The sequence below is a fragment of the Anopheles maculipalpis genome, chromosome 2RL, assembly GCF_943734695.1.
Source record: "Anopheles maculipalpis chromosome 2RL, idAnoMacuDA_375_x, whole genome shotgun sequence".
Taxonomy (NCBI): Eukaryota; Metazoa; Arthropoda; class Insecta; order Diptera; family Culicidae; genus Anopheles; species Anopheles maculipalpis.
Window position 1 is genome coordinate 85,327,034 of NC_064871.1, and position 12,160 is coordinate 85,339,193.

General features: G+C 44.7%; 1 protein-coding gene across 1 annotated transcript in view; it reads left to right on the forward strand.

The window, feature by feature from the left end:
- The first annotated feature begins 1,086 nt into the window (after positions 1–1,086).
- Positions 1,087–12,160, forward strand: part of LOC126568327 (protein commissureless 2 homolog) — a 51,469-nt gene continuing 40,395 nt past the window's right edge. Inside the window, exon 1 of the mRNA XM_050224787.1 lies at positions 1,087–1,573. Coding sequence (XP_050080744.1) covers positions 1,093–1,573 — 481 coding nt within the window. The 5' untranslated portion in view covers positions 1,087–1,092. The remainder of the gene's footprint in view (positions 1,574–12,160) is intronic.

Sequence of the window (12,160 nt, forward strand, 5' to 3'; positions counted from 1 at the left end):
TGATATCTATATCTATTATAATCATGTGTTTATTTATTGGCATAAGTTTTTTTTAAGTAAATGCAATGAAATTTACCTGTTTTTCGAGAAGCCTTGAAACCCACAAGCACGGTTTCATTTTTACACTCCTAACACAGCGTGTTGCGTGCAACCAGCTGAAGTTTGATACCTTTGCCCTTTCAAGCCCAGCAAGCGCTTGTTTGCTAGTGTGCGCGAACAGGTCTCGAGGGTTGCATTCACCCTTCGCCGTGCCAGTACGAAACAAGCCTCGCGACCGAACGGACGTGCGCGTGTGGTGCACACGGAAAGAAGACGCTTCATCATCATACACACTTTCGTATCGTTGCTCGACTCTGGAGAGAAAACATACGAAAGACAGAACGACCCTGGAGAAGTCTTTGGAAAAGTGTTTTTTTTTTCGCGCAATTTTGAGTGGAAAAGAAATAAAAAGCCTGTGCTAATCTGTCACACTTCAGCAAGTGATACGTACGCGATCGAATATCCTTTCGCCCATGGTTGTGTAAAGTGTGTAAATTCGGTGCTGCCAAGCTGTGAACCGGAGTCATCCATTGCGAAATATGAAGTGTTGGATGAAATCCTCATAGTCAATGCGTTGAAATACGATAACGTACACACACATATACTCTTGGCCGCATGGTGTGTAGCGCGTTGTGGGCCTTTTTTTCTGTTCGGTTGACGTTTTTAGTTGCTTGTTGAGTAAAATAATCTAAGCGCAAAAGTGTCCTCTTTCCGCCATTGAAGCGAAGTGATTGTAAAGAAAGTAAAACAAACGCATCGCATTTTGTTGTGTTATCTGTGGGTGAAGTGGAAAAACAAACCCGTGAAAAAGAAAGGATACAGATAAAGAATCATTATCTCCGTGTTGGTGTTTCGTGTTTGTGCGTACGAGAATATTCGAAACCGTGTCCTAGCGAGGATATAGAATTTCTAGTGTGCGGCATCGTTGTGTGTAATCGTGCTATCCAATCCATCAACGCGTGTGTTTGTAGCGTGCGTAAGGGGCGAGTGTCCTGTGACGTGTAGGGCAGGATAATTGTGCTGAATTACACACACCCTCACAGTCGAACGAAAATGATCGAAAACTTCGAATCAAAGATAACCTTCGAAATACCGACGAATCTCGACTTTGACAAGCTGATCCGGGGCAACAACTACACGCTGTTCTGGCAGAACCTTCACCAGCAGCAGCAGAACGCCGCCAGCGGAGCAGCGGCACGGCTAGCGGCAACCGGCAGTGGTGCCACGTACGGCGGTATGGCCGATGCCGGCGGTTTCGGTGGGTTCGGCTCGTCCGGGTCCAGCCTGTTCGGGGGCATTGACTACAGCAACGGTAGCAGCGACTACGGGCTGCTCAACAGTCTGCAGTCGTTCGCTAACCGGGGCCGCGATGGGCTCGGTGGCGTCGGCACGGAACAGATGCTCGACCCAACGTACGAGCGGTTTATCGGCGATGTGTGGGTTGGCATCGTGCTGACGCTCATGATCCTGTCGTCGATCTTCTGCATGTGTTCCTGCTTTCTGTATCACAAATTTCGCCAGTGGCAACGAAACGGTAAGTGTAATAAATCAAGCCCACGTTTTGCACCCGGCCGGAATGCAATATTGGGGGAAGGGAAGGGATGGGAAAGTTCATCTAGCAATGGGGGGGGGGGGGAGCCATACAAGAGGGGGATTTTTTTACAATGGGAAGATGTAACAGAGTTTTCCCGTGGAGGGAAATTTCGTTCCCACAATGGTAAAAAGTTGTAAAATTCGGTCCAGGAAATAAGGCCTACATGAAAGTTGGGAGGGATAAGTCCTTCAAGCTGCATAGTGGGCAAATTGGATACAAAAAAAAGTCTGTGTGTTTATGTGGAATTTTGTTCTCCATTTTAGTCTAAGCGGCTGCAAAGTCATGTCAGTTTAAAATTGTTCGAGTGGGATTGAAAATTTCAAAATTTTCAGACGATTTTTGGATTACTTAATCATTTGTCATGTTTAATTTAGTCTGGAATTTGAGCAGCTTCTTTAATTATTATTAGAGCTCTAATTTTGTTTGCATTCATTCATTTCTTCTTTTTCTATTCTGCTATCCATTGGATGTAATTTAAAGCATTTAAAAGCATTTAAATTTGTGTTTGACTCTGTCTGTCTGTCGCTATCACTTTCTAAAACATTTGTAACAAAGATAAAAGGTATATATTTACTGTCTTGTTAACAAGAATTCTGATCTATGTTTCGCCTTGGCGGAATGGTTATAACTGAGCTTATTTTCCGTTATCTGACACCGTTATCTTGACACATTTCAATATTAGCGAAGCTTTTGCTTTAAAGAAATTACATAAATTGTAATTTTGTCCCGCATAAATGCCCACCGTGCGCCTGAGAGCTAAACAGATGGAACAATAGTATGTTCCGTATTGAAGTGTCTGCCACATAACCAAAAAAAAAAACCATACAAACCACCCATTGCCAACTCCGCCAAGCTGGAATGTTGATTGGAATAGTATTATGAGTTTTCTGAGTGTATTGGCACAGACAAAACAGAGCATCAGTGCGACACCGGGCAAGGGCAATGATAAGAAGAGTTTGTCCTTTTTTATCACCCACAGCACTGGGGTGCTATGCTCGGGAGGACATTTTGTGTTCTAGGGTTGTGTTCTACCAGAGAGACACACACACACACATAGTGTGGGTTGCTCTTTTGGAGAAGTACCTCAAGATAAGGTCCAAAACTAACAACAGTTTTGCTCTGATGCCTCGGTGCCTTCGTACCGGGATACGTTTTGCCGTATTGAGTAGGGAAAAGTTGTTCGTTGCGGTACCCTGCAACCTAGCGTCGTGCTCCCATAACAACCAGTGGCTTATCAAATTCATCCACTGCCACCAAACACTCCCCCGGAAGCTCCCCAGAAAACGCGGTGTAGCTTGGAATCGCAAACGGAACACCCGGAAGCTACGAAGCAAGAAACAAAAAAACGGCAAACCTCCAGGAAAAGAGCACAGAGCGAACTTGATTGACATTAATTTAAGATAAACTCTGGGGGTCTTACCTTGGCTGCTGTGGATTGCCGGAAGGGTAGAACTTTATCATCCCAACTTGCGGCGAGTAGTGGAGAAGTAGATGAATGCATCTTTCGGGGGGGGGGGGGGGGGGGGCAATACCAATAACAACAAAAAAGAGGTTCCTGTATCGGTTGTGTATTTTTGAACTTACGCCTTACTCGATTACGAGTTTCGGGATGGATTCTCGAGGGTGTCCTGTTTTTTTTTTGGGCATCTTTCGATCTTGCGGCGTGTTTTCCGCAAAATCGAACTCGGGCCTCCGTTTTGAATTGAAGCATTGAGTATTGGGTTTTCCGCGCGAACGAACTACCCTTTGGGCGTCCGGATAACGGCGCGCCTGTTCGTCCGGAAGTCTCCATAAATATTCGACGCGCGCCAGCGTATTTTTTCTCGCACCACCTATCAAGCACACACACACACGGCATGTTTGCGAGTGCGATCATTTCACTCCACCAACATACACAACTTCCCCAAAAAAAAAAAAAAAAAAAAAAAACATTGAACGATGGCCCGGGACGTGTAGCAACCCTGCTCAATTATGCATTCGTATCGCATCAGCGGATCACATCGCGAACCTCCGTCTCGTACGCCGCAGGATAAATATTGCAATCGGAACGGATTTGCCTGTGGCCGAAAAATTTTATTGATGAAATTTATCTCCACCGTAAAAGGAGAGGCAAAAAAAAAAACAAACACACCTTGTGTCTGATTCGTATGCAGCGCGTATATGACTTCCGCGTGAGTTCCGTCAGTCTCGTCGGTACATCCCACACACAGCAGCAACGAGAAAGGTTAACCAACCTGTTTCCCATAGGCCGACCGGCATACCCCACTAACCTTGGGCCGTGGCGAGTGATTTGTGTTTTTATCCGACCCGCTTTAACCGTCCGGCCGATTCGATAACGCGACTTTGGCCATGCCTAATCGGTTCCCGTTTGCCTTGGCTTGGTAGGGCTCTGGTGCTTTGCCGTTGTGGCGTGGCAAGCGTTATCGATTGACGGACGCGCGTTTTCTGACCCGGTCACTCACTGGAACCCCGCCACATAACGGTCGGCTGGTGGCGAGCACCATAAATACTAATCGAATGTGTCAATTATCCTTCCGGCTTTGGCCTAGAGAGGGGGAAGTTTGTGGGGCTTGTTGGGAAGTAACGCGTGGATACATATCCTCTAAACGTCACACATGCGCGTGAGTGACCTTGTGGGTTGCGATTATGTCGCAAATGAAGATTGATCTAGGTATTCTCCCGCCAGCAGCTGGCAGCACTGTTTGTGCAAGTGTCTACGGCCATCTTTTTTTTGTTGTGTTGGAGTTCTGAACAGAAATATCCACATTTACCCCAATTTTTGTGACGCTTTTTTATTTGGAGGTGGTACAATACGTCCATTAGTAGCAGCAACGAAAGCTGTGCCCCAGTAGCATCATCTAGAACCCTCCGGTGTGTGACTCATCCTCCAGGAATTGGTCCCGGGGTCTCGGGAACCATTACCGGGCGGTTTTCCATCACTCATTATTACCCGGTGAGCCGCACGAACCGCTCACGCTCGCACAAACGTCAGTCAGCGAGAAGAAGACAATCCAATAATTCCCATCACCGGCTGGCTGCACCGTCTTTTTTCCATTTCTGACTGGCTGTCTATCTGTCTGTCCGCCCGTCCATTGCTGGGTGGAAGACCTTAGGCACTATCATGCACAACCCAAAACCGTCCGGGTCTCTAAGCGTTTTGGCTATCGGTTATGTTCAGACCTAACTGCGGTGCTCGGTGTCTTACCTTGCTTTTAATCCTTTTATCTGTCCGGGTCCATATCTTTGCTCTTTCTTTTTTTCTTCGCCTTCGCAGCTGTAGAGCCCTTCTCTTCGCCGACGAAGCGACGATTGCTCGAAGCTTTTCTACGCCTTCTTCGGAATGGTAATTGGAACTAATGGATTTCGTTCTATTTGGATTAGGACTTTTTGTTGCCTTTTTTTTCTCTCCCCGTTTTTCTTTCTCCAAGGATTATGCGTGTGTCATTTTCCGGGCTCCGGGCGCTCGATGCAAGGTAAAATGCCACCGGTTTTTTTTTTGCTTCGTTTCCTTTCGATTTGCTCGCATTGTTTTGGTATGCGTTTTGGGTTGGCTTTTTTGTTTGCTTTATTTTACGATTCCACCAGCAACTCCCACTTAGTCTTATGAATGGGAGTTGTGTAATAAAATGTAACAAAATGCTACACCCCAAGGCTCTCTTCGGAAAATGTTCGGCCGATATTGATGGGACTATGTTACCAGTTTGTAAAGGTGCGTAAATGGTGGTTGTAAAGAAAAGCGCACGGATAATGCACATGATTAGATCGTCAATGTAATGTTGCGTAGGGATAAAGGAAACAATATCGAATATGTTTATTTGGTAGTTTAGAGGAAAATGGGGCACATAAGTTCTCGCTATTTCGATCTGGACGATACCTACTCACAGAAATATATTTATTATGCCTTGGAGATCAATGAGAGCTTTATGTTTATGGCAATCATATTTTTTTCTTATTTGTCTATTTATTTTATGCGTTTGATTAAATAATAAGGAAGTGCATTATATCTTTTTATTACGGTAGAATGTCGTAGCTGTTTTGCTTTATGTTAGAAATTGTTTTATTTAGGAGTTAAATGCTATAAATATGTTCGATCACACTTTTAACCTGAATTCTTCCATTTTTTCATAGTGAAAGAGGATCACAATTCGATAAAAACTAAGTTTGAATATTTTTTCTATTTTATATGTCATTAAAATATAAACAAAAGGAATCAAAGTGGAATTCTTAAAATATTCCTTTTTTTGTGCTTTGCTTTAACTTTTACTTTGATTTGTATCAATGTGGTTTCGTACTTGTAGTCTTTTTCATGGAAAAACAATAATTATTATGAAGTAATTATTTTACAACAATTTAATCAATGCTAAAACTATGTTCTTCCACCATCGTTTGAACCTAAACTTTGCCATCTTTTTATGGTCAAAGACATTTCGATAGGAGCGTATTTTGAATAATTTTGTTTGTTTGATATGGTAATAACATATTTATTTATTTATAATTCTATTTTTTTATTTCTTTTTTCACTTTGCTTTGACTTTGACTTCAATATGTAACAAAGTAGTTTGAAATTGTGGGCTTTTTCAGGAAAAAATAATTGTAATGAATATTTTATAACAATTAAATCACTGTAACGTATAAAAAAACATCTCCTTTTATCTTATCTCTCCTATCAATGCTTTACAATACACAAAAACAAATCTCCCTGGGAGCATTGTGCTCTCTGTTCCCTTATCGCTACGTCACAGATTCTAGGCGTAGAATAATCTAATTTTATTGACATTACCGTGCTGCTTCCTAGAAACAGAAAGCCGCTAGAGAATTGGCGCTATCGCTTAGCAAAAACCAGCGCTATCAGTCGAGTGAGATTAAAATCGATAATCAGATTCGATTGGCGTGCTACGAATAGGAAAACTACCGGTAGCAACCGTGTCTAAGGTACGTGACCATTAGCCTGTACCTTGCCCGATCCCATTGGAAACTCCTTGTGACCAACTGCCCGAAAATGAAGTTGCGTCACGGGACAATTGACTTCGGACTCGCATTCATCGGTGTGACCCTCGTTGATCGATTGTGGCCAGTCCCTTGCGCCTACTGCCACCATATACCCTTGACCTTCGGTGATGCAATAGGGCAAATGCTTGCGGACATATGTTGATAGTTTGATTCGATCAGCCTGTCCTGGTGGAGCGTGTTAGAGTTCTTTCACACTGGTGCCGCATCTGCACGCGTCGTCTGAGACTCACTCGGTTGGTAGGGGTTACAAGAAGGTCCAACCTAGATCTGTTTAATGCTTTCCGGTCTTCTTTCTAACACAAAAACCCAACAATGACCGTAAATAATAGCAATTAGAATCAAATGCAACGCGTGTTGCAAGGCACGAGACGCCTCGGCAGCGGGGTTCTGACCTCTGCGGGGTGCGGCCATTAGTAAAGCTAGACTTGGGCAGCGCACCAACCTCATGTACAGGAAGTGGGTCATTAATCATTTCGTTTCGTGCACTAACCTACCTCAACTCCGGTACGATTGGACGCGTGCGCGAAGAAAGACACTGTATCCGACCAGCACTTTCGGTCTAAAGTAGTGTGTTAGTTTTTTGTAGCATTTTTTGTTGTTGTATTCCCTCATCTAAAACGATTCACTTGGCTTAAAATAGTGTAGGGCGCCACTCTAGAACCGGGAACACCATTTTCGGTGATTAAGCAAACGCTTGAATCAAACTACTCGAAACTTATCGACCGCTAGGGTTCGCTTGGTGTATAGGAGGGATGCCCCTAGGAATGTCTAATGGGAAAAAGGATAAAACAAAAGCCATTAACACGAAAAAAACACTCCTCAAAAAATGGGAAACTCCTCCTCCAAAACTTCAAAGTTTAGGAACAGCCGGAGGTCCTGCTGTTCTGCTTGGAAGGTGGAAATGAAGAGTATTGCTAAAGTAGGGAACATTTCAAAAATAAAAAAAAGCATTCACTCTCAACTTTATTAGTTTCGAAACAAAGCGAACCAATTTCGGAACGCTACCATCCGCTTTGCTCTCTTGCGTACCAAACCGTGCCCAAGTGGCGCCCGTTTTGTCAAACGTCAAACCGAATGCACACAGTTCGAACGCGGCAGGGGATGCCTTCCTATTCCGTTTGGCCATCATCAATTACTCATAATTTGTTTGTTATGATGAGCGAATATGTTTCGATGTTTCCCTTTCTACTTTCCGTGCCCTGCGCCGCATGAAACAGGAACATCATCAGGGACAGTATTTTATTTTTTCTTGGGTTCCCTTCATTAGGCTTTTATTTTTGCGCTGTTCCCCTGCTCCTGCTTTTCGTATGGATACGGATTCTAAGGACCGAAAATTGACAGTGGTGATGTCCACGGCTTGTTTGCCTTTTTTGTTTTCCGATTGTCTCTTCTTTCCGGTGTTCTCGATCAGAATGTTATAGCAATAGGCACCGTAACGACGGTGAGTTCGAAATTTTCATCATTTTCCAGTTGACTTTCCGATCCGGCAAACCCGGGGAATCGGGGGTAATAAAGGTGGAGAAAAGAATTTCATTCACCATTTGAACACAGAACTGCTCTTCCTGAGGTCCAGGCAGGTGTTCCCGACCTACGGAAACAATTTAATACCCACAGTACCCTTCGATTTCTCGAGCTCTGCCAAAAAGTGTGTGCCAATTCTACTTTCCACGCTATCTGCAACCCGTGGACATTGAAGGGGCGAAAGAAAAAAAAAAAGGTATGTACACTACTTTCCCAATAATTGAATTTGAGAGCTCAAATTGAGTCCCTCGAAGCGGGTAAAGAATGAACGTAAATGATGGCGGCGGAAGCGCAAACTAGAGGTTTCTGACGCCGGGCAGTGGAATTCACTGGAATTCGGAAATCAATCAATGCCAGTTCGTTTAGTTTGTTTTTTATTTTCAATTTCTGGTCCGCAGGAAAAGTAATCAGCCGACCGGTGTGGACCTTTGTGGGCGAGGAAGGCCACGTGAAGATATTCCTCCCATTTGGAATTTCTAGCATTCCACATAGGTTCACGGTGTAATTTTATCAAAGAAACAACGCACAGACACAAAAAAAAAGTCTCCCGTAGGGAGGAAACACAAGGCCCCCAAGTTCCGAGTTCTGTTGTTTGTTTCCTGCTTTCCTGTTTGAATGGATGACGATGATTTTGTTGCGCGTTGTTAGAACCGATGTACGGAATAGAATTTTGTTCGCCTTCTTTTCACTGTCATTCATCCGTTGTGTGTTGTAAAACGGAAAGCGGAGTGAACACGATAAGAAAATGTTGACAATCGGACGCGGTAAATTGCTTTTCAGCGCAAATCGAGCGAAAAGCGTTCCCAGACTGGTCGATTGAGGTGGGAATCAGAAGCTTACCAATGCCCACATATTAACCGCTGATGTTTAGAATTGGGTGATTTTTTGTATTTCCTGCTTGTCCTGCAAGCGCTTAAACCTTGGAGATTTTGTAAACCCGTCTTGTTTTTGCTTTCATCACAAATCAAGCTCCATTCTTCTTGGATAACTTGACCCTTAACACACTATTAAAGAGAGGTATAAACAAACAAACACTGGAACCGTATGCATAACGGTTCAAGACATCGGGTGCTTGTGCAATCCTGTCCAGAACTAGTCCCAGTACGGCACCAAGCAGACTGGAGTAGCCTCACCGGTGCCAAATGGCAAAAAGCCGAACGGCAGTTTCGCTCGTCGACGGGTTCATTATCGGCACACACAGGAAGGAAGTGACCGAAACATATTTTTTGGACGCTAACCAGAAAAGACTGCGACAACAGTTGATTGTCGGGCGGCGTTCTTCAGGATCCAGATGGAGTTCACCTTGGGCGGGCCAAACATTGGTGGTTGTGTTTGTGCGACAGCACCCCAAAACGATTGCGAATGCGCCAAACTTAAGTAATGACTATTGAACGGCCGGCCCCCCCCTCCTAGCACTCGTTACAGAGTTTCATTTAATGGAAACCATCGTCAACGTTGGTTCCCCGGCCCTAAAATGAGACTCGCCCTGCAGCCCAGCATCCTTTCATCCACTCTCTATGGAGCAATTGTGTTTCCTTTAAAGATGGCAATTTAAAATTTTGTCGCAGGAAGAATAAAAAAAAGGGAATCTAAAATCAGGCCTGCCCTATTCGGTGGAAATTGATTGGCCACTTCTGTATGGCCTTTCTGGTCACCGTTCAGACTTTCGGTGCAATGTGTGTGTGTGTGCGACTTTGTGCGGAAGGTAAGGACATAACCTCTAAAGAATTCTCTAATAAACTTTCTTAGAGCTTGTCGGGGTGGTTCCTGGTGCGTTTCTTTACCCTGTTTTTTAATGCTTTGATGGGGAGTACTTTTTAAAAGGATACTGTTCTTTCTCTCTCTCTCTCTCTCTCTCTCTCTCTCTCTCTCGCTCCATCTCGCTTGCTGATGAAGCCATAGATTTTATGGACGATATTTTTTTTGCATGCTGGCTTCTGCCGGAAATTGCCCGACTTGGGGCTGGTTTGGTTAGGTTGGTCCCAGAGCGGTAGCAAATTTTGCTAAAGCACCAAGTAGAAGGAGAAAAAAATAGGAGAAAAGGCGGAAACATCCTCACGGTGAAATACGAGGTGTACTTCTGTGCAACAACTCCAAGCGAGTTCCAAAGCGAAAAAAAAGGTAGAAAACCCCTTGAAGATTGGGTGACGTTTTTCGGGCATGAAACTTTTGCGTACTGGAACGTCTGACGTCGTCACGTCTGTTTTTATGGGCAGCGTGATTATGATTGACGTAGTTTTTTTTTTGCCGGCCGGTAGTTTTGGGGCAAGAAAAACCCGGTGGAATGAAAAATGGCAATCCTAATTAGGGTTGTATACAAAAGCCTTGCGTTGCGACTCTGGTTCATGATGCTTGATTGAACTATTGCTGAACAGAACGCGAAGATCGGAGCTTTCTTCAGGAACCGGAGATTTTGGCATGGAGGAGGGACTTGGTAGTGTATGTGTAATGTTTCGTCATCCATTGCTTCATCGCATCAGCGCCCTAAAGAGGCAGGAAAAAGTGGGAAATCAAATTACGGGCGTACTGCTTGCGATCGGGGACAAGCTGGCCGAACAGGCCGAAAGAAATGTTCCCATCGAGCGACGTACAACAATAATTTGGATCATTCCAAAACGTTTTTTGGCCGGCAAGTGGGGGCTGCATTTCGGTTAGGACCAAGAATGTCGGCAAACGAGCCATTTTTGAGGTGACATTCCGGTAAAACATTCTTTACCGGCTTTTTCGGCTTTTTTTTTTTCGTTAAGGAAAACGTGGGCAACATCTTTCGCGCTGGCATTTCAACTTGACATTTTTCTTCATCCGTACGAATTGGAAAAGACCCGAGAGTAGACACGAACGGTGGGCTTTGAATACTGTGTAATGCGCGGCTCGTGTAATGATGGAGCTGAAGGTGCACCGTTGGACGGTGGATTATTACGAAATGAATTCCTATTAATCCTCGCTCGCTCTGGTCGCTTTTGGTAGCGCCCGTGGAAGGTGTCTAAACGAGCACGTCAACCGATGGAAGACAAGGGGTTGAAGGTGACGCTGGAAGAATGGAATTCGTTTAGTCCCGTGTTCGTGTCTAGCGAGGCCGAGATCTTAACCTATTAGTTACGGGTCCATGGAAGCGTCACAAAACGGTCGGAAGCTTAATAGCAGCAGCAGCAGCAGCAGCAGCAAAGGCTTTGATGCCTAGAGGAGCGTCATTTTTCTCGCGCTCTGCAGCTTTTGCCCTGATTGCATCTTTTAGCTCGGGCTCAATCCGCTTATTATACATGGCACGCCGGTAGAAGACTTTGACTGATTACACCTGAACATTGGTAAAAGATGGCGAGGGATTAAGCAATCTTCTACCAGCCGACCTTCGGCGTGTGAACAATGCACCAGAGTTCCTGGTCGTTTCTCGGGTCAAGTGCAGCATCCAGATGCAGATACGAATGCCCTGAAGGCTTCTCTGTTTTTTGTTGTTGTTCCTCCTTGAAGGTAGACTAGAGCAGAATTACTGTACTGTGCCAGACGGGGGGTCCTCACCGTCAAGCTCCAAGAATCGATTGGTACGTGTTGTGGTCGTTCAGCAATCCATTAGATATCTCATCCGGCGTACCGATGGTGTATAGGGTGTGCTGGGATCTCCGTATATTTGCATTAATTATTGCACCATCTGTACCACCTTCCACCACCAATCTTAACCAGCCCGGAAGGCTATGTGTGGTTTTTACGGGTGATGGGTATCGCGTTCGAGCTCCAGAGAATTTCCGGACAACTTCGTTCTATCTGGCAGGAGACGCCATTTGTGAACTACGAAAACCACCAACTACCGGAACCACAGTAGTTGGGTTTTGTGTGTGTGTGTGTGTGTATGTGGCTCTGTTCTATCAGTAGTTCTTTTCTATCATTTCTCCCCTTCGTACACTTTGCAAATAAACTAAACCCATGAAAAGATTGCAAAGAAGTGAAGCGGACCAGCAGTGGCGAAAGTCTGCACAGGATGTGGTTAACGGGGGGAAAGCG